At 44.7% G+C, this 19,211-nt stretch overlaps 1 protein-coding gene across 4 annotated transcripts in view; it reads left to right on the top strand.

Annotated features, from left to right (window-relative positions):
- Window positions 1-19,211, top strand: part of LOC138969058 (FHF complex subunit HOOK-interacting protein 1B-like) — a 54,224-nt gene that overhangs the window by 29,422 nt on the left and 5,591 nt on the right. For 2 of the 4 annotated variants that reach the window (XM_070341759.1, XM_070341760.1), the window contains 7 exons: window positions 1,101-1,268; window positions 1,521-1,600; window positions 7,624-7,836; window positions 11,124-11,264; window positions 11,854-13,010; window positions 16,212-16,390; window positions 18,379-18,580. In XM_070341759.1, coding sequence (XP_070197860.1) covers window positions 1,101-1,268; window positions 1,521-1,600; window positions 7,624-7,836; window positions 11,124-11,264; window positions 11,854-13,010; window positions 16,212-16,390; window positions 18,379-18,580 — 2,140 coding nt within the window. The remainder of the gene's footprint in view (window positions 1-1,100; window positions 1,269-1,520; window positions 1,601-7,623; window positions 7,837-11,123; window positions 11,265-11,853; window positions 13,011-16,211; window positions 16,391-18,378; window positions 18,581-19,211) is intronic. The other 2 variants (XM_070341762.1, XM_070341761.1) reach the window with 2 other exon arrangements.

Below are 19,211 nucleotides of genomic sequence, written 5' to 3'. Positions count from 1 at the left end.
TCTGTTAGGATTTCCAAGCGTTGTGGCAGAGTAAGAGCCCCTTTCACTGATGCAAGCTTTTCAAAGCGAGGTGAAACAACTAGCAAGGCTGCTGACCAGCTTTAGTCTGCCAATGCGACAAACAATTACCTCTGATGTATATGGCAATTCTGTGTGGACATCTTTTCTTTTGCTTTGTTTTGGTTCAGTCTGTTATAAAGCAATGCAATTGTTTTGGTTCTGGTTTAGATCATGTGTGTGTGTGTCTGTGTGTGATTGTGTGTGTGTGTGTGTGTGTGTGTGTGTGTGTGTGTGTGTGTGTGTGTGTGTGTGTGTGTGTGTGTGTGTGTGTACGTTCATGTTTATGTGTGGGTGTTTGCATCTTTTTCTTTCACCTGTACTTTCTAAAATAAACAGCAGGTTGGATTTAACAAACAAATGTTTAGGCATGCAGTGTATGTGTCTTTGAAAAGTATGCATGTTTTTGATATGTGATATTTTGACATGCATATATACATGTATATACTTTGTAGTACATTCTACATTATTTAGCATGGTAAATATGCCCAGAACATATCACAGATGCTGACGGAATTCTGAATACTTCTGAACGACGCTGAGCAGTTACTGAAATGTGACGTTTTAGGTTGAATGACCCATTAAAACCAGCATCAAACCTGCTTTTTTTTTTACATCAGAAAACAACACCTAGCTCTTAACGATTTTAATGTAAGCCCATACGCAATGCGCTGCTTCAGAGATTCCTAAGGTGTAACGCATCTAGTGTGGCCACCTTCATAAATGTGGCGCGCCTAAGGATGCCATAGCATCATTGCTAGGCGAGATAGCTGAACAGAATTGACTGTTTTACACAGAAAATTGATTGTTTTTTCTCTCTGACATGTCAAATTTATTCAGTTTGCGTTAACAATATTTTATTCAGGAAATGTAGGGTGACATGTTATTCAGTGAAGGAAGTCCTCATGTTTGGTAACAATGTATAACATGGACACATTTAGTACTCTTAAACTTAGAAGAAGATACGGCGTGTATGTTGTTATTAAAAACATTATGACAACATGATGCAGTGCAATAAAAGAATTATTTTTGTTTTGTTTTAGAACTCTCGTGATGAAGTGATGACGGCCACAGCATACTTGGATCTGTTCCTACGACGGATCTCGGAGCCACATCTGATCCGGGCGTTCCTGCGCTTCGTGCTGACAGAGCGTCATGATGAGATACTGATTCTCGAGTCCCTCATTACACGCATCAGTTCAAACTCCATGGTAGGTCTATCTCGCCTTTGACATGCTGTGCTTTTTTGTGCTTTTTTTTTATACTCAGCAGTAATGTTGCACTGAATCTTTTCTGGGACTTCGGTCACTTTCTGCTCTGAATGGGTCAATGTTTATGATTTTACATGTGTATTAAAAAAGACAACAAAGTAAACAAAGAAAACCGCGCGCACACACACATTCACACAGTCACACACACAGACAGACTAAACATTTCACTGTTTCACGGTTGCATTGTTTCAGTTAAACCTGGTGTCTCTGTCTCTGTTTCACACCCTGGTGGATATGAACTGTGAGGAGGTCATGTTTCAACTGGTTTTTAAGTGAGTTATTCAGTTTGTGTGTGTGTGTTTGTTTGTGTGTGTGTACGTGTATGTGTGTGTGATGTGTGTGTGTGTTTATATATGTATTAAATTACATATCTTACCCAACTCACATATAGCAATTAACCCATAGTTCAGTGCTGATACCGCTGTACGCGTCCCCTTAGCAACAAGGAAGACGCCTCTAAAAAAGAGTGACCGAGACCCGTAAGGGTATCCAGGCCAGCCCGTAAGGGAGGCTGCCTTCCATATGCGCGCGCATATGCCGCCATCTTGTCATTCTACTCTCAGCGCTCAGTGGAGCTGGTCGTGTTTGGTACGCTCCGGCTGTGTTTCAGCCTACTTGCTTGGTCTTCCAGACCTGGTTTGTGTTCCCCTTGGTGTCTTCTTGTCTCCGGACTTCGCATTTGCTGTTGAGGTGAGATCTTTCCATTTTTTACCTGAATTTTGGCGGCATTGTTGGCTTGTTTTCGGACTTACAAAATTTTTTCCAAATTTGTTTGTGAGTTGTTTTCATCATGGCCGACAATGTGGACGGGAAGAGGTCAACATCTAAACATGTAGCTGCTTCGCCCTCTCCTGTTAGGAAAAGTTCTAGAAGTTCTAGAAGTTCTAAAACGCACGGCGATACGCCCGTGTCTCTTTCGGGTTCAGAATCCAAAAAATGTAGTGATGTTGTTGTTGGCGTGCCCGGAGTTTCCGGTTCGTCGGCTAAGCCTACGGAGAAGCCCGTGCTCGGGGTTAAGCATGTTGTAGGGGATGTCTCGCCTGTAGGTTCTGGGCTTGCATCTGCGGATTTTGCTTCTTTGCTTTTGACATTAAGCTCTCAGGTTTCGGCCTTAGCGGCTGAAGTTTCGTCAACTAAGGCGGAGCTACGTGCGCTCCCGGCAGGTGTCGGGGGTACGTCGTCGCTGGCCAGTGTGCGTTTGCCTCCCTCTGCTACTGTTACGAGGGCGGACGTGCATGCGTCTCAGGATGGGATCTCTCAGGCTCCCGTGGGGTCTCCGGCCGGTGTCCGTTCTTCTTCACAAGGTATGTGTACTCCACGTGAGCGTTGTCTTGAGGGAGTAGCCTCGGGTCTAATCCCAGGTGAAAGTTCTGAAACACTGGCTGATATCCACCGCTTAGTCGGGGTGTCAGTGGGTGCTAAGGGCCCTGACAAGCGAACAGATGTTCCTATTCTTCCCGCCTCGTCAGTAGACTGTGGTCAGGTTGAAAGGCATCTGCTTCCGCCCAGGGGGCAGGAAGTTGGTGGTAGTATGGCTGGCTCTGGACTTGACTCTGTTAGTCAGTACGGGGACCAGCCTCCGGAGTGCACGGAAGGGCACGAAGGCTACCTGGATGACGGTGCCGCCTCTCAGGCTGAAGGTGCTGGATTCTTTTTGCCACGGCAGCTGCCAGATGCGGTGGCTCTGGCGGCTGGAGTGGCTTCGAAATATCTCGAGGAGGAGGTGGCGGTGAACAAATCTCAGTTTGTCCATCCTCCTTCTGCCTTAGGGGATTTCAGGAGTGCTAAGGAACCGAAAAGTTCGTTCCGATTCCGGGAGTCCCCCTCTGTGGCGGTCGAGATGTCGAAGGTTTTTGCGAAAGGTCGAGCTATGTCCGATGCCTTTCCGCTGTTGTCACAGCATGGGGAGGCTCCGGAGGTGGTGGGCCCCTGGTTGGCTAAAGCGGGTCAACACGTTCCTTGTTCTGCGCTCTCAAAGAGCTCTAAACTGTTGGTTCGTCCCGTCGCTCTACTTGACTCCTTTGCTTTGCCGAGATCAGTTCTACCGGTGACTCCGGAACTGCTTTCTCTGCGGGAGGACGGGTATGCCAGGGATAGAATAGTCCCTTACACGGAGTCTGCTCTTCAGGCTTTGGAGGAGACGGGTAGATCTCTGCTCGAGTTGGGTTCCGTCTCTAGTTCTCTCCAACGCTCTTTGTCTAGGTCTATCGCTTCATCGTTAGACCCGTTTGAGTTCCGTTACGACGCCTCCCAGGAGGATGTGACAACTCTGTTGGCGACGCTTGCCAGGGTCTCTCAGGAACAATTGAGCTTGTCAGCCAGGCTTTACGGGCATGCTGTGCATTCCCGCAGAACTGCCTTTTTGGCGGGTTCAAAGATCCGAGACAGGGGTACCATTGACAGACTTAAGGTATCTCCTTTTACGGAAGGGTCGCTGCTGGGTGCTTCCTCTTTGGACGCTTTGCAGAAGGAAACCCAGGACGCTAGGGATCTGGCTATTGCAAGGATTGCTCACCACGGCTTTCAGAAGGTTCAGAGCAAGCCTACCTCTCAGAATAAGGCACAGCCTTCTTCGTCTGGGGGGGCAAGATGCAAAATCAGTCCACCTCTTTTCGGGGTAGGGGGCGAGGCGCGCCTTACCAGAAGAGAGGCTCCTTTGGGGGTTCTCGGGGGTCGGGGCACAAGCCTCACCCCCAATGAGGGTCTCCCGAGCCACTATTCCCAGTAACCCCCGCCTTGGTGGCGGCGGGTGGCCCCTCCAGGGCCTTGGCCGCCTGGACACGCCTGGTGTCCAGCCGGTGGATTTTGGGAATAGTGCGTTCGGGATTCCGTCTCCTCTGGGCAGAGGGGAAGGCACCTCTGTCCAGGATACCTCCGCCTTTCAGATATCCCGTAGACCCGGAAGCCAAGTCAGCCGTTCATGCGGAGGTGGCTTCCCTACTCCTGAAGGGTGCGATAGAGGAAGTTCGAGATCGAGAGTCCCTCGGCTTTTACGGCAGGCTGTTCGTGGTGCCCAAAGCCTCAGGGGCATGGAGGCCTGTTTTGGACCTGTCCACCCTGAACAAATACCTACGGGTAGTCAAGTTTGTCATGGAGACTCCACTCTCTGTAAGGGAAGCTCTGCGTCCGGGAGATTGGGCCACGTCGGTGGATCTCACCGACGCATATTTCCATGTGCTCATGCATGTTCAAGACAGGAAATGGCTGCGCTTTCTGTGGGGCGAGAAAGTGTTTCAATTTCGGGCACTCCCCTTCGGGCTTTCCCTGGCCCCCTGGATCTTCACGCTGGTCGTTCGCCAACTTTGCTCCCTTGTCAGACGGGCGTATTTAGACGATTGGTTGAATCTGCATCAGGACCAGTACATGTGCAGAACTCAGACTGCGAGGGTTCTCGACCTGGCGGCTCAGCTGGGCTTTACAGTCAATCTAGGGAAGTCAGAGTTAGAACCATCCCAACGCTTCACTTACCTGGGCATGGATTTCGATACGGTGGAGTGGTTAGTCCGTCCCTCTCAAAAGAGGGTGGACAAGCTTCAGAACTTGGTTCGCTTGTTGAAAGGAAAGAGTGTGTCCACGGCCCGGGAGTTGTCCTCCCTACTGGGACAGATGGAATCGATGGCTCCCCTTGTGCCTCTAGGCAGGGTCCACAAGAGGCCGTTTCAGGCGGCTTTGAGGAGGCAGTGGGACCAAGCCTCTCAGGGCTGGAATGTTCGCATACGACTGGGGAGTTGGTTCAGCGACACTACGAGTGTTTGGCTGCTCCCCTGGGTCTCTCAGGGTGTTCCGATCGTTCCTCCGGCGCCGGAGAACATTCTAGTTACAGATGCATCCATGACAGGCTGGGGTGCTCATCTGGCCGATCAGACAGCCTCCGGTCTGTGGGATCTCTCCCTAGCTCCTCAGCACATAAACGTGCTGGAGCTGGAGGCTGTGTCTCTGGGTTTACAGGCTTTCCTGCCGCTTCTGGGGGGCAGTCATGTTCAAGTCCACACGGACAATACGACTGTGGCCGCTTACATAAATCGGCAGGGGGGCACACGCTCGCAGAAGCTGTCGGAGAGCGCTTGCCGTCTGTTGGTTTGGTGCAGCTCGCACAACATACTTCTCTCAGCGAAGTACCTGAAGGGCACGCTCAATGTTTTGGCGGATGCCCTCAGTCGGGGGGACAAGGTTCTGCATTCAGAATGGACTCTCTCCCACCAGGCGTTGGACCGTCTTTGGGTTCAAGTAGACAAGCCTTGCATAGATCTGTTTGCAACGAGATTCTCCACCAGGCTTCCCCTTTTCGTCTCACCGTTCCCGGACCCTCTGGCGTGGGCGGTGAACGCGTTGGATCTGGATTGGACAAATCTGCAGGCTTACGCTTTTCCTCCGTTTTGCCTGCTAGGGAAGGTGGTAAGAAAAGTGGATCTGGAAAAACCAGCGCTGGTGCTGGTTGCTCCTCTTTGGCCCAGCCAGCACTGGTATCCGGACCTTCTGCGGCTGGCAGTGCGCCCACCCATTCCTCTAGGCGTTCGAAGGGGCGACCTGTTACAGCCCAGGTCAGGGGTCCCGCACGAGAATCCGCAAGCGTTGCAGCTTCACGGCTGGATTCTGTCAGAATCGCTCTGCGTCGTGCCGGGGCCTCGGCCACAACTCTGAAACTGGTACAGAAAGCACACAGAGACTCAACTAGCTCCGTTTACTCTTCTCATTGGGCTGCATGGGCCAAATGGTGCTCTGAGAATAAGGTTCAACATCTTTCCCCAAGGTCCATGGAGGTAGCCAACCACCTCTCTTGGTTGGCTAGTAGGGGGGTCTCTCCTTCTTCACTGCGAGTTAGAAGGTCTGCGATTTCTTCCACTCTTAGACAGCTCGGTCGCAAGATCAATCTTGACGGTGTCATTTCAAGCGTGCTTAAGGGAGCTGCCCTTGACGCAGCTCTCTCAAGATCACAGCTCCCTGCCTGGGATCTGTTTGTGGTTCTCCGTTTCCTTGCATCGGAGGATTTTGAGCCTCTCCGGTTGGCTAGTTTACCTAATTTGACGAGAAAAACTCTGTTTTTGGTCTTGCTTGCCACGGCTAGGAGGGGTAGCGAGGTGCACGCTCTTTCTGGTCTCGCTAAAGATATTTCCCTGGAGAGGGATGGCTCCTACTCTTTGAGATTTACGTCTAATTTTCTCGCTAAAAATCAAAAGCCTGGTCAGGCTTCGCCTTGCATTCGTATTCCACCCTTGAGCGATATACTCGCTCCTGGAGACCCCGATCTGTCAAATTGTCCTGTCAGGGCGTTAAGCAGCTACCTGTCTAGGTCTTCGCCGATTCGCTCGGAAACTCAGAAATTATTGTTTATATCCCTCAACACTGTGCGGGCGAAGGATATTTCGAAGGTCACCTTGACTAAATGGGTTTCACTGACCATTAAGCAAGCCTATGGATGGTGGCAACGCCAGTCTGGCGAGGTCAGGGCGGTGCTTCCTCTTACGTCAGCCAGGACGCACGAAGCGAGGGCTTGGGCGTCTTCTGTGGCCGTGCTTCGCTCAGGGCGCCTATCAGAGGTCCTGGCGGCGGCTTATTGGAAATCTGAGGACGTGTTCATCAATTTTTATTTGAGAGACATTGCTGCAAGGCGGCAAGATGGCAGTGCGGCTTTGCCTGCTCTCGTGGCTGCAGGGCAGGTCCTGCGGTCTTAAGTTGGTAAGTACCCTCCTCCTATAGTAGCAATCTGCTATATGTGAGTTGGGTAAGATATGTAATTTAATTAAAAATTTTAGTAATAAATTTTCATTTGATTAATATACTTACCCAACTCACATCGTTTATTCCCTCCCGCCTCCCCGCTGTGGGGGGTATGGGGGTCTAAAAAAGTAGTGAGTTGGGCTTCGTGTAGAATGACAAGATGGCGGCATATGCGCGCGCATATGGAAGGCAGCCTCCCTTACGGGCTGGCCTGGATACCCTTACGGGTCTCGGTCACTCTTTTTTAGAGGCGTCTTCCTTGTTGCTAAGGGGACGCGTACAGCGGTATCAGCACTGAACTATGGGTTAATTGCTATATGTGAGTTGGGTAAGTATATTAATCAAATGAAAATTTATTACTAAAATTTTTAATATGTGTGTGTGTGTGTGCATGCATCAGTGAGTGTGTGCGTGCGTGTGTGCCTCTGTTTTAATTTTGTATGACCTTTCTTGCATGACAGAGTTGCTGGATGCTAAGAGAGCCAACACGTCATTTTGGAATATTACTCTGTGATTTCTGTGCTGTTATGACTTTTTTGTTTGTGTTGTATCTTACATGTTGCTCTCTTGACTTCAGGTACCTGATTCCATGTACCCATGTGATGGTCAGTCAGCGGCGGGCTGTCCGTGACCTTGACCTGTACGGCAAGAGCGCTGAGAAGTTTCTCTCCCTTCGGCCTGTCTGCTGCATGAGTTACCCCTCTCCCAGCCCCGCCCCCCAGGGCTTAGGCCCCGCCCCCACAGGCACACCCTCACCTGTACTCACTGGCCGCTCACAGCCACTCAGCAGGTATGAAGTGCATCTTGAGATTGTGCTCTTTTGATTCGTGTGTGTGTGTGAGTGTGTTTTCTAACATGCTTGAAGGCACTTGGTTATAGGATGTGGGTTCTTGCATGGATATATTGACAATAGGTTGGGTTGGTCACTGGAGCTAAGATGATGGAGGTTGGCCAGAAACCTGTTACTTTGCATGACATGTTTTTGTTGCATGGCATGATTTTGTAAATGCTTGATGAATATGCTCTGTCGGTACTATCAGAATCAGAAGTTTAAGTGCAGAGAGTGGCTAATTGCATTGTGAAATTACAGCTGTCTGTTCGTACCAGTTACGGCTGTATCCTGCCAATACTGAGTATGAAAAGGTTGGTTAGGCTAGTGTAGTCATGAGTGCCATATTAATAAACATGTCTTGGAGCATTTTGCTTGCATGATGGAATGTTTATGCTACCGTGGAAACTGTGCATGAGCACTGGAATAAAAAAAGTAATTAGCTCGCTAAAAGAATTATTTTGCAGTCTTGAGAATGAGAGTGTAAACTTTAATAAACAGAGCTTGCATAATGCTGCACCTATTGTTTTTGTTTTATTTTGGTATTTACATCAGGTCTTGCTTATACTTCTTTTTCTTTTGAGGACTCTTGGATGGTTATTTTTGTTTTAAAACTCTCAGTTCACAACAGGCTTGTGATGTGTTTGTGTCAAAATCTTTACCTTTCTCATATTTTGGCTTTGTTTCAGTAATAGTTTATTTATATGTCATATTTTGTATTTGTATGTGAGCTGTGAAATCTGCAGAAGAGTCCATTTACAGTCGAACCCACTTAAAACGAACACGCTAGTTACGAATTTTGACTTATAACGTATTAGTTTTAAGTTCCCAACTGAATACCTCTTTCTTCATGCTTAAAAAAAATGCTTAAAACGAATTCTTTATAACGAATTTATGCTTATAACGAGCACTTTTTGGATTCCCAAGCATGCATAATGTCTGTAATTTACTCACGCTTATGACGAAATCTTTAAACTCGTCCCGAGATCGACATATCATGGGAATTTGAGAAGTTTGAATACATGTGTCAAAGTCTTCCCTTGCGTCGACTGCTTGAACCATTGCTCAACCGATCACTGAATAAAGTTAAACTAATTACACTGTACTCACAAAACAATTTCAAATTTAGAATCAAAGTGATTGATAGCTCAGACACTGAACATGAATGACTGACTGACGTTTATTTCCTTCGCGAATACCAAAAACGAAACATCAATGTTTAGGAAGCCATTGCCAAAAAATATAGATGCCAGAGTGGTTTCCCTTGGACAAGGGAAACCACACTCTCAACGTTTGCGTTCGCCGGTTCGCGATAGTTTATCAGTCAGTCAGTGCTTTCGATTTGGATTTGAACATCATGTTGCAACAAACAAACAAAAACTAAATTGGCCAAGGTTTGCTACCCGTCGCCAAGGTAAGTGATTCCGGACAAATGATAGGAACACCGCGAATGTGGACAGTGTCAGTGTGTGCGTGTGTGTGACCAAAAACGTAACAACTGGATGAAACATCTGTGTGCTCACTCTCACTCAAACTCAACAATCATCACTCAACATGAGACACACATGAACATGTAACTGAATATGTCACTTTATTGTCTAAACGTGAAGCAGCATGAAAGTTGCGAAAGAAACAAATTGAAACACCATAAAATGTACAAGACTTAAAAAAAATAAAAAATAAAAAAAAATCAATCAATTTTCTTAATACGAATTTTGGTTAAGACGAACTTTTTTTCCGATCCCCAGTGATTCGTCTTAAGCGAGTTCGACTGTACTCTAGAAGCACACTTCCTACTGAAAAAACATATTCTAGAGGCTATAGTAGATAATCAGTGATTATCCCTGCTAAGGTTTTAGATCGTTGGACAAGTAACAGCAGCCAATATGGTATGGGTGAAAAGCTTACAAAAAGTCATGTGCTTTTATATTTGCATTATTGCACAAGATAGTCTTAATTATCATTCTGAAGTTATGTTAACTCAAAGAATTTGACAGTGTATTTCCAGCTTCAAATATAGTAGCTTCATTTTGATGCAAAAGTTTACAATAACTTATAGAGACACTCTCTTTATCATAATCACATTTTGTGAAATAAAATCTCAATCTAACGTGTATGCCTCCTGTTTTTAGGTACTGACACCTTAACAGAGTATATGAATATGAATGCAAAGTCATGACGAAAAGAAATGTCTTGCATATTCATAGTTTGTGTCTCTTTGTTAGCACCAGAACACACAAGGCATTGTGAGAGTGAGAGCTTGTTTATTACTGTACTACAGATTGCCTTCAGGCCAACCGTTAGTGCTGTTTGCTCAAAATTACTGTTTGAAGATGTCTTCTGTGTGTTATTTTCCTCTTAACTAAATCTTGCTGCTGTCTAATCTTAAAGGTACATTCCTTCTTGTCTAAGCAATCATGTACACCACCACAGATCTGTGCAGGCTTTTACATAGGATAAGAGCATGCTTTAACTTGAACACATACCAAAAATCAACAGCACAGCCATATTCTGTGCCGAGTGGGAATTTTTGTACAAATTAATTTTGCAGATTGACATTAGTGACTGTTTCAAAATTAATTCATGCAACAAAAAATCCCACTCCACACACAAAATCTCTGTAGAGTTTTGGTATTGGTCAATGTGGAAGGATACTCTGATCACACATGAAAGGGGATATAGCTCAGTTGGTAGCGCGCTGGATTTGTATTCAGTTGGCCGCTGTCAGCGTGAGTTCGATCCCAGGTTCGGCGGAAATTTATTTCAGAGTCAACTTTGTGTGCAGACTCTCTTCGGTGTCCGAACCCTCCCCCCCGTGTACACTACATTGGGTGTGCACGTTAAAGATCCCACGATTGACAAAAGGGTCTTTCCTGGCAAAATTGCTTAGGCACAGTTAATAATTGTCTACCTATACCCGTGTGACTTGGAATAATAGGCCGTGAAAGGTAAATATGCGCCGAAATGGCTGCAATCTACTGGCCGTATAAAATTTCATCTCACACGGCATCACTGCAGAGCGCCTAGAACTGTACCCACGGAATATGCGCGATATAAGCGTCATTGATTGATTGAAAGCTCGGACAGATCAGTGTTGTTGCATGTGATTGCTTACAAAGCAGTTTGAAGGACGGTACCTTTTGCTTTTGGTTGTTGGGCCATGGGGTTGCTTTTGGCATGGTTTGTTGTTCGTGTGAGTGAGCATTGCATGCATGCTGTACTGACACTGGTGTGTGTTTTCTTGATAGAACTGATGCAGGTAGGAGTGCTAGTATTAGCACACCTGCTGAGCTGGTTAAGGTACCAACAAGAGGTCAACCTCGAAGGAGAAGTTTTTTCCGATCCAAGAAAGAGAACAAAACATTGGAAACTCTGCCAGAGTTTGAGCAGTAAGTGTGTTCACTCTGAAAAATGACTATTACGGAAAAGGACAAGAAATAATGGAACAAAGGACAAGAAAAGAAAAAGATGATTTTAGATAATGTAGGGGTCAATGAAATTGGTTTAAAAAAAGTAGTATGGTTGTATATTACTTATTAGTGTTATTGTGTTTATCATTGCTTTTAGCAAAATGTGTAACAGTGGTGCTGAGAATATATTTTAACCATGTACAGTTTCATTTGTACAGTCGGTTGCTGATCGATTTATTTGATACTAACAGAGATGGTGTGTGTGTGTGTGTGTGTGTGTGTGTGTGTGTGTGTGTGTGTGTGTGTGTGTGTGTGTGTGTGTGTGTGTGTGTTTACGTTCGTGTGTGCATGCTTACATTCCTGCTTGTATTAAGACACAGTAAAATATGTATATTAGTTCTAACCTCACTTATTGTTTTTGGAAAACATTCACATGTGTAAAGCAGTGAGAAAGAGAGAGGGAAAGAGAGAGAGAAAGAAAGAGAGAGAAAGAAAGAGAGAGAAAGAGAGAGAGGTGTAGCTTAACTTTGCATGTATTAAATGCAATTCGATTTCATCCTTTGTGCAGAAAACCAGGCAGCGACACGGCTTCTGTTGCCAGCATGGAATTAACAACTTCTATACCTGAAGAGGCCAGCTCTTTCTCTGAGAGCTGTTACACAGAGTACCTCCTACAGGCGCGTGCAGTCCTGGAGCAGTGTGCACGTGCGTGTCGCAACTGGTCAGCACCTTACGACGGTGAGCATCCCCCGCCCGATGCTGTCCTGGACCACCCAGTCCCGTCTGTTGCTTACGGCAACATAGCAGTGAAGGTTGAGGGGACTGCTTCCAGAGAAAGCGGTAAAGATACCAGCAAGGATGCTGGTTCGGACACTGCTGTGGAGAGACAGCGGAGCAATTCTACGGTGAAGTTGTTGTCCCATGGAAACGTGCCGGACCCAGGAAGTGTTCACCCCCCAGACTCGCTGACGTTAGAGTCGCAGACAAACAGTGACCAGAGACCCAGCGGTGCTAGTAGGTTGGGTGGCGGTGACAACGCTGCTCTAGCCAAAGGCCCCTCAGACTCCTCCTCCTCTTCTGTGATAGCAGACCGGCAGTGCAATAAAGTCCCTTCCTCCTCCTCCTCTGCCCTTTCCCAGCCCCCTCCCCCCAGTATCGACCATGACAAACTGCACTCGTGCCTCCATGACCTGGACTCTTTCCTGGCCTTTCTGAACGAGATGAACCTGTCTGCCGAGTCCTCAAGCGTGTCCCTGGAGGAGAGTCTGAACTCCCTGGACAACCTGCTCAAGTCGCTGACGGGCAAGCAGGGAGCAGGGCAAGACTCCAGTGCAAAGAAGTCAGTGGATGCTGCCCTCAGTTCTCGAGCGCAAGATGGGATGAGTTCAGAGAAGAGGACAGGTCCAGCTCAGTCTTCTGACATATCTACTGCAACATCAACTTCTGCAACAGCTTCGACTACAACGAATCCAGCCCCCACCTCCTCCTCCCAGGTCAGAACAGCGCTGCCCCCCAAGAGTCTCGGCCTGAACCCCGGCAAGGATGTCTCTCTTGGAGGTAAATGTCGCATCCTGTCACCCCTGAATCGCACTCCTGACGACATGTCACGGGCATTTCTCATGAGCCCCATGAGCCCTGGGTTTTTAATGTCACCTTCATCTTACTCTGCAGGCCTGCGACCCTTACCGACAGCTCTGAGGTATTCTAATGCTGCCCCCAACATCGGTAAGCCAGGCTTTGTCGTTACCTCTTTTTCTCTTCCAGTCGCCAAGCAACGCCTTTGCTGTTCTTTTTTCATTGCTGCCATGTCCAGATGTTGAGGCTTCCTTGTGGCTTTGTAACTCCTTCGGCTTTCTCCTCGTGTCGTCTTTGTAGCGTAAGCTGTTGTCTTTGTCGCATGCTTTTACTTGGCCCACAAAGGTACCAGGTGATATTTTAAATTGACACAGGGTAATGTTATATATGTACAACAGTTTGGATTGGAGGGTTGGAGATTTTAATGTCGTGTTTGCAGGCAGAAGTGAAGAAAGAAGTGATTTGCTTGCAGTGTACTACTGTAAGCCTAATTTTTGGCAGCTTCAACACATTTGAGCAGTTCCAGCTTTTGCAGTACACGTACTTGCTTCTATTAAATGGGTGGGGGAAGAGAGATGGGGGAGTAGGAGAGAGAGGGGGAGAATGGGGCATGCTTGAATTTTGGTTACCTGTCAAATGTGATCAAAACCAGGACTGACTAGTTGATGATTTTGTTTTCCAGTATTTTCACACACGTAAATTACCAGAAATGTCTGGCAATTGCAAACAGTGATCACTAAGCTCTCTCAAATCTTTAACAAGTAGCTGCAAGAGCTGTTCAACATTTTTCTAGTTGTGTGCACAACTTGAATATATATGAAATTGTTGGTCTTCCTTGCCCCCCTTTTTTGTGCCAACATATGTTTAACTGTCAGGTCTGGATGCTTTATGGTAGGTTTAGCTATGTGGTGTGTGACATGAGGAATGTGTCTATAAGTGTTCTTAAGTGTGAAGTGAACATTTTAGGAGAAAACTGGTGTTTGTAAAACACAAAACCCCTGCACTGTTCATGGTCATGTTTTCTTTCAGTTCCTAGATGTGTCAATTTGTACCTTCCATTTTATCTGATGTGCTTTCATATTCAGGCTAGCTTCATGTAATTAATTAACTGCCATTTTACCTCCAAGCTAGCTATGGCCATGTAACTGGGGTTTCCCATTTGCGTATTTCCTCTCCCCTACTCCTTGTTTCTGTCCCCCCCACCACCGACCCATTTTTTCTGGCGGTTCTTTGTTGCTCATACTGAATAGCAGTCTCCTGCGTGTATTCCGTCTCACTTTCATGAGATCATTATCATGATAATGGTTGTCCTAGTCATTTTGGACAACTTAGAGATGGGCCAAATTTTCCTTGAAATGTTCATTGTGCTGACATACAGTTTTGTTGCAACCGCCTCATAGCATCAAACATTGATTCTATTTTCCTGTGCAGTTTCTGATTTTTAGTTCTAATGAATGAATTTATGTAGTACAGTGGAACCCCCCTTTTAAGACCTCTAAAATCAGAGAAAACCAGGTCTTATAAAGGAGGCACGGTTGGCCTAGTGGTAGGTTGGCCTAGTGGTAAGGCGTCCGCTCTGTGATCGGGAGGTCGTGGGTTCGAACCCCGGCCGGGTCATACCTAAGACTTTAAAATTGGCAATCTAGTGGCTGCTCCGCCTGGCGTCTGGCATTATGGGGTTAGTGCTGGGACTGGTTGGTCCGGTGTCAGAATAATGTGACTGGGTGAGACATGAAGCCTGTGCTGCGACTTCTGTGTTGTGTGTGGCGCACGTTATATGTCAAAGCAGCACCGCCCTGATATGGCCCTTCGTGGTCGGCTGGGCGTTAAGCAAACAAACAAATAAAAAGGTCTTATAAAGGAGGGGGTCAGTTTATTGGTGGTAAATATTACAGAGGTTATGAAATATATGAATAGAAAATCTCATAAAAGAGGGTCTTTTAAGAGAGGGAGTCTTCAATGGGGGTCTTTAAAAGGCGGTTCCACTGTATCCTGCTGTTAGAGCACACTTTATTTTTCATTACATTTTTATTCTGAAACAGCACATTACGTTTTAGATGAACTTATGGTTAATTTTTCTTCTTCTAGATTTAATGGCTTTTAAGTTAACGGAAGTAATATTGTGATGTTAAAATTTGTGCACCGCCTTTGCAGCTCACGTTTAACTTTTATATGGCAAAGCTTTGTTAATTTTGTATTACCCATGTATTTTTCTTCATCAGTAAAATCCTGTTTTCTTTTACTTCAGTTGTTTGTTTAATTTGCTTTATTTCAGCCTTTGTAGACAGCCAGTCAATCATGTCCAATGTACACTATATTTTTATTGTCTCTTTACTGTCTTTGCTTTTAGCACAAGTACTATTCTGTAGTTTGTATTCACCTCAGATCATGTTATTTTAAGCTGTACTGTAATGCCACATGCGACATTTTTACTTGCTCCTTAACTTGTATTTGTATTGAATGTGAATATTGTTTTGTAATTTTGTTAGATCTATACTTGATTGTGTTATTGTCAGTTTCAGTTTATATTTATTTTAATGCACTCAATTTTGATTATTGTTACCTTGTACAAGATCTTGTAATTACATGTATGTATAATGTCTAATTTTCAATATTTTTCAAGTTGTCTCTCAGAAAGTAATAATTCTGCACTTGTACTCATTTGTTATATGTCATTAAAAAAAACCAAAAAAACGCGGGTTAGGGGGAAGAATTTACCCGATGCTCCCCAGCATGTCGTAAGAGGCGACTAACGGATTCTGTTTCTCCTTTTACCCTTGTTAAGTGTTTCTTGTATAGAATATAGTCAATGTTTGTAAAGATTTTAGTCAAGCAGTATGTAAGAAATGTTAAGTCCTTTGTACTGGAAACTTGCATTCTCCCAGTAAGGTAATATATTGTACTACGTTGCAAGCCCCTGGAGCAATTTTTTGATTAGTGCTTTTGTGAACAAGAAACAATTAACAAGTGGCTCTATCCCATCTCCCTCCCTTTCCCCGTCGCGATATAACCTTCGTGGTTGAAAACGACGTTAAACACCAAATAAAGAAAGAAATTCAAACAAAAGTGTGTTGTAAGCAACCTTTAAATGATACCTCAAAAGCCAAGTTTCAAGTGATTTTGTACGTTTATATGCCCGCACAAATGTTCACGCATGTATAAAAATCTAAATTAGTGAAATATCAAGAAAAAAGCATGATGAATAACGGATATTTGGATTTCTTAGTTTTACAGAAAGTTGTAATTTCTTTCTTTTTTTTAAACTGGGTGAACTTTTAAGATAATTATGGTGAACATAGGATATTCTGTTCTCCTATTTTAACAAAAAGTTTAAATGTTGTTTTCTTGCAGGACCCTTTTTAGCTGCAGTGTTTGGCCGACTGGAGGGCATGGTGCAGAACTCTCTGTACTCTAACCTCCTGTTGACGAGCCTGGTGTCACGACTGGCCGCCTACCCCCACCCCTTGCTTCGCTCTTTCCTACTGAACGTTAACCTGGTGTTTCAACCGTCTGTCAAGTCTCTGGTTCAGGTGGGTGTTGATGTAAATGTTGAAGACGGTGTTGTGACAAAGTGTGCGTCCCTACTTTTTGTCCCTTTTAACTGCTGAATACTGATAACTGACATGTATTGAATTGTCATAGATCCTACCACAGTACTACCTAGGAGAGGGGACTACTTACGGACCTTTGGTCAGAACCCCCAATTTCTTTCTTTCGGGACCTTGCTTTTTTTATTTTATTTTTGACTCACATGCGAAGCAAAAGTGAGTCTATGTACTCACCCGAGTCGTCCGTCCGTCCGTCCGGACGTCCGTCCGGAAAACTTTAACGTTGGATATTTCTTGGACACTATTCAGTCTATCAGTACCAAATTTGGCAAGATGGTGTATGATGACAAGGCCCCCAAAAACATACATAGCATCTTGACCTTGCTTCAAGGTCAAGGTCGCAGGGGCCATAAATGTTGTCTAAAAAACAGCTATTTTTCACATTTTTCCCATTTTCTCTGAAGTTTTTGAGATTGAATACCTCACCTATAAATGATATATAGGGCAAAGTAAGCCCCATCTTTTGATACCAGTTTGGTTTACCTTGCTTCAAGGTCAAGGTCACAGGAGCTCTTCAAAGTTGGATTGTATACATATTTTGAAGTGACCTTGACCCTGAACTATGGAAGATAACTGTTTCAACCTTAACAAGAAGAGCAAACGCTCGATCGAGTCACTTTCGCAGTTCTGAATATTATATGAGGCATCAGATGGACAGGAAGAAATTGCTATTCACAACACAATACAGATGTAAATAATTTGATGTAAAGAATAATCCTATAAAGTTTGAATCAAATCCGATGAATAGTTTCAGAGATATGATATTTCAATTTTTTTCCTTCAAGACATACCTGTGACCTTGAAAAAGGTCAAAGGTCACCAAAGCAGACGTCAAAGTGTAGAGGTCACTGGGAGTCACGTTCACATAAAATTTGAGCCCGGTCACTTTTATAGTTTCCGAGAAAAGCCCAACGTTAAGTTGTGTGTTGCCGAACAGAAAAGGCTAGTTATCTCCCTTGTTTTTCTGATAACGTTCGTAAAAGGCTACAGATGTAAATACTTTGATGTAAAGAATAATCCTACAAAGTTTCAATCACATCCGATGAACTTTGTCAAAGATATAAAATGTCTAATTTTTCCTTTGACGCTGACCTGTGACCTTGAAAAAGGTCAAAGGTCAACGAAACCATCGTTAAAGTGTAGAGGTCATTGGAGGTCACGACTAAACAAAATATGAGCCGGATCGCTTTGATAGTTTCCGAGAAAAGTCCAACGTTAAGGTGGTGTCTACGGACGGCCGGCCGGCCGGACAGACTAACACTGACCGATTACATAGAGTCACTTTTTCTCAAGTGACTCAAAAATTATGTGGGGCACATGTTATGCTTTCATCATGAGACACATTTGGTCACATATGATCAAGGTCAAGGTCACTTTGACCCTTATGAAATGTGACCAAAATAAGGTAGTGAACCACTAAAAGTGACCATATCTCATGGTAGAAAGAGCCAATAAGCACCATTGTACTTCCTATGTCTTGAATTAACAGCTTTGTGTTGCATGACCTTGGATGACCTTGACCTTGGGTCAAGGTCACATGTATTTTGGTAGGAAAAATGTGTAAAGCAGTTCTTAGTGTATGTCATTGCTAGGTTTAGTTATTTGACCTTGACCCTGAAGGTCAAGGTCATGTAAAGGTCAAGGTCAAGCATGTGAGTCGTATGGGCTTTGCCCTTCTTGTTATATATTTTTTTAATATATTTTTCTGCTCATAACCTTTGTAAATTCACCTCCATTCCAAAACTATTTCAAGTTTAAGTCTTGATTTTCTCAGATTTTTGGCAGTTTCAAAAGGAGTGTTCCACTCAATTAGGAGCCTCATGTTACAGATACCATGGTAGGTTTATTATGTTGTGCATTGTCTGTTCTGAAAAAGTGCGGTAACCTTGAAAATCTCTTCTTGTGAGCAGGTTTTATCGTCAGTGCGGCAGAAAGTAGACAACTACGCAGTGACAACTCGCAACTTCAGTGTTCTCATCCCGAAGGCCAGGCTGAACCTGAAGATGAGGGAAGACACTCTGCTTTTTCCCTCCCAGGCCCCACCCACCGCCGATTTTTTTGGCGGACAATTCAGCAAGCCCCGAGCAGCCACTATGAGCGAGATGCCTTCAGGTAATGATCCAGCTGTCTGTTCTCTTTGTTGTCTGTGTCACAGTCCTTGTTGTCATTAGTTTGTGAACTTTACTGGTAATTTCCATGTTTGTACCAAATGAATCGTGGAGATTACAGAAAGAGGGTTATACTTATACACTGGTCAGATTTAGTGAATCAGTTTTTCACGGACAATTTTCCTTCACCAGATACATAATTTACACAACACATTTTTCATTTGAAGTTAAAGTTGGTGCTAATAGACGAATTCCGGAAATAACTCTGTCACGTTTATATGGGTTGTGAAAGAGTGAGTACCCTTGCATTTGCGTGGACAAACATTGCCATGTGCTTCCTGTACACCTGTTTGAGACACGCCCTCTTGCTAGTGACTGGCCTGTAATGTCACATGGGAAAGTTCCCCCATGTGACATTATTTCCCATGTGAGGTTAATAATAATAATAATAATAAATGAGCATTTATATAGCGCAACATCATAACTTTACAATTATGCTCTGCGCTTGACACATTTAAAATTCAAACACAGTTATACAAGCATTTACATCTACATTCATAGTCAGCAACGCTTGATTAAAAGCATACACCATCAAACATACATTACAACAGATTCTTCCACTAATTAAGTAATAA

This window comes from Littorina saxatilis, linkage group LG6 (genome assembly GCF_037325665.1).
Source record: "Littorina saxatilis isolate snail1 linkage group LG6, US_GU_Lsax_2.0, whole genome shotgun sequence".
NCBI classification, from domain to species: Eukaryota; Metazoa; Mollusca; class Gastropoda; order Littorinimorpha; family Littorinidae; genus Littorina; species Littorina saxatilis.
This window is presented reverse-complemented; position numbering and strand designations above follow the sequence as displayed.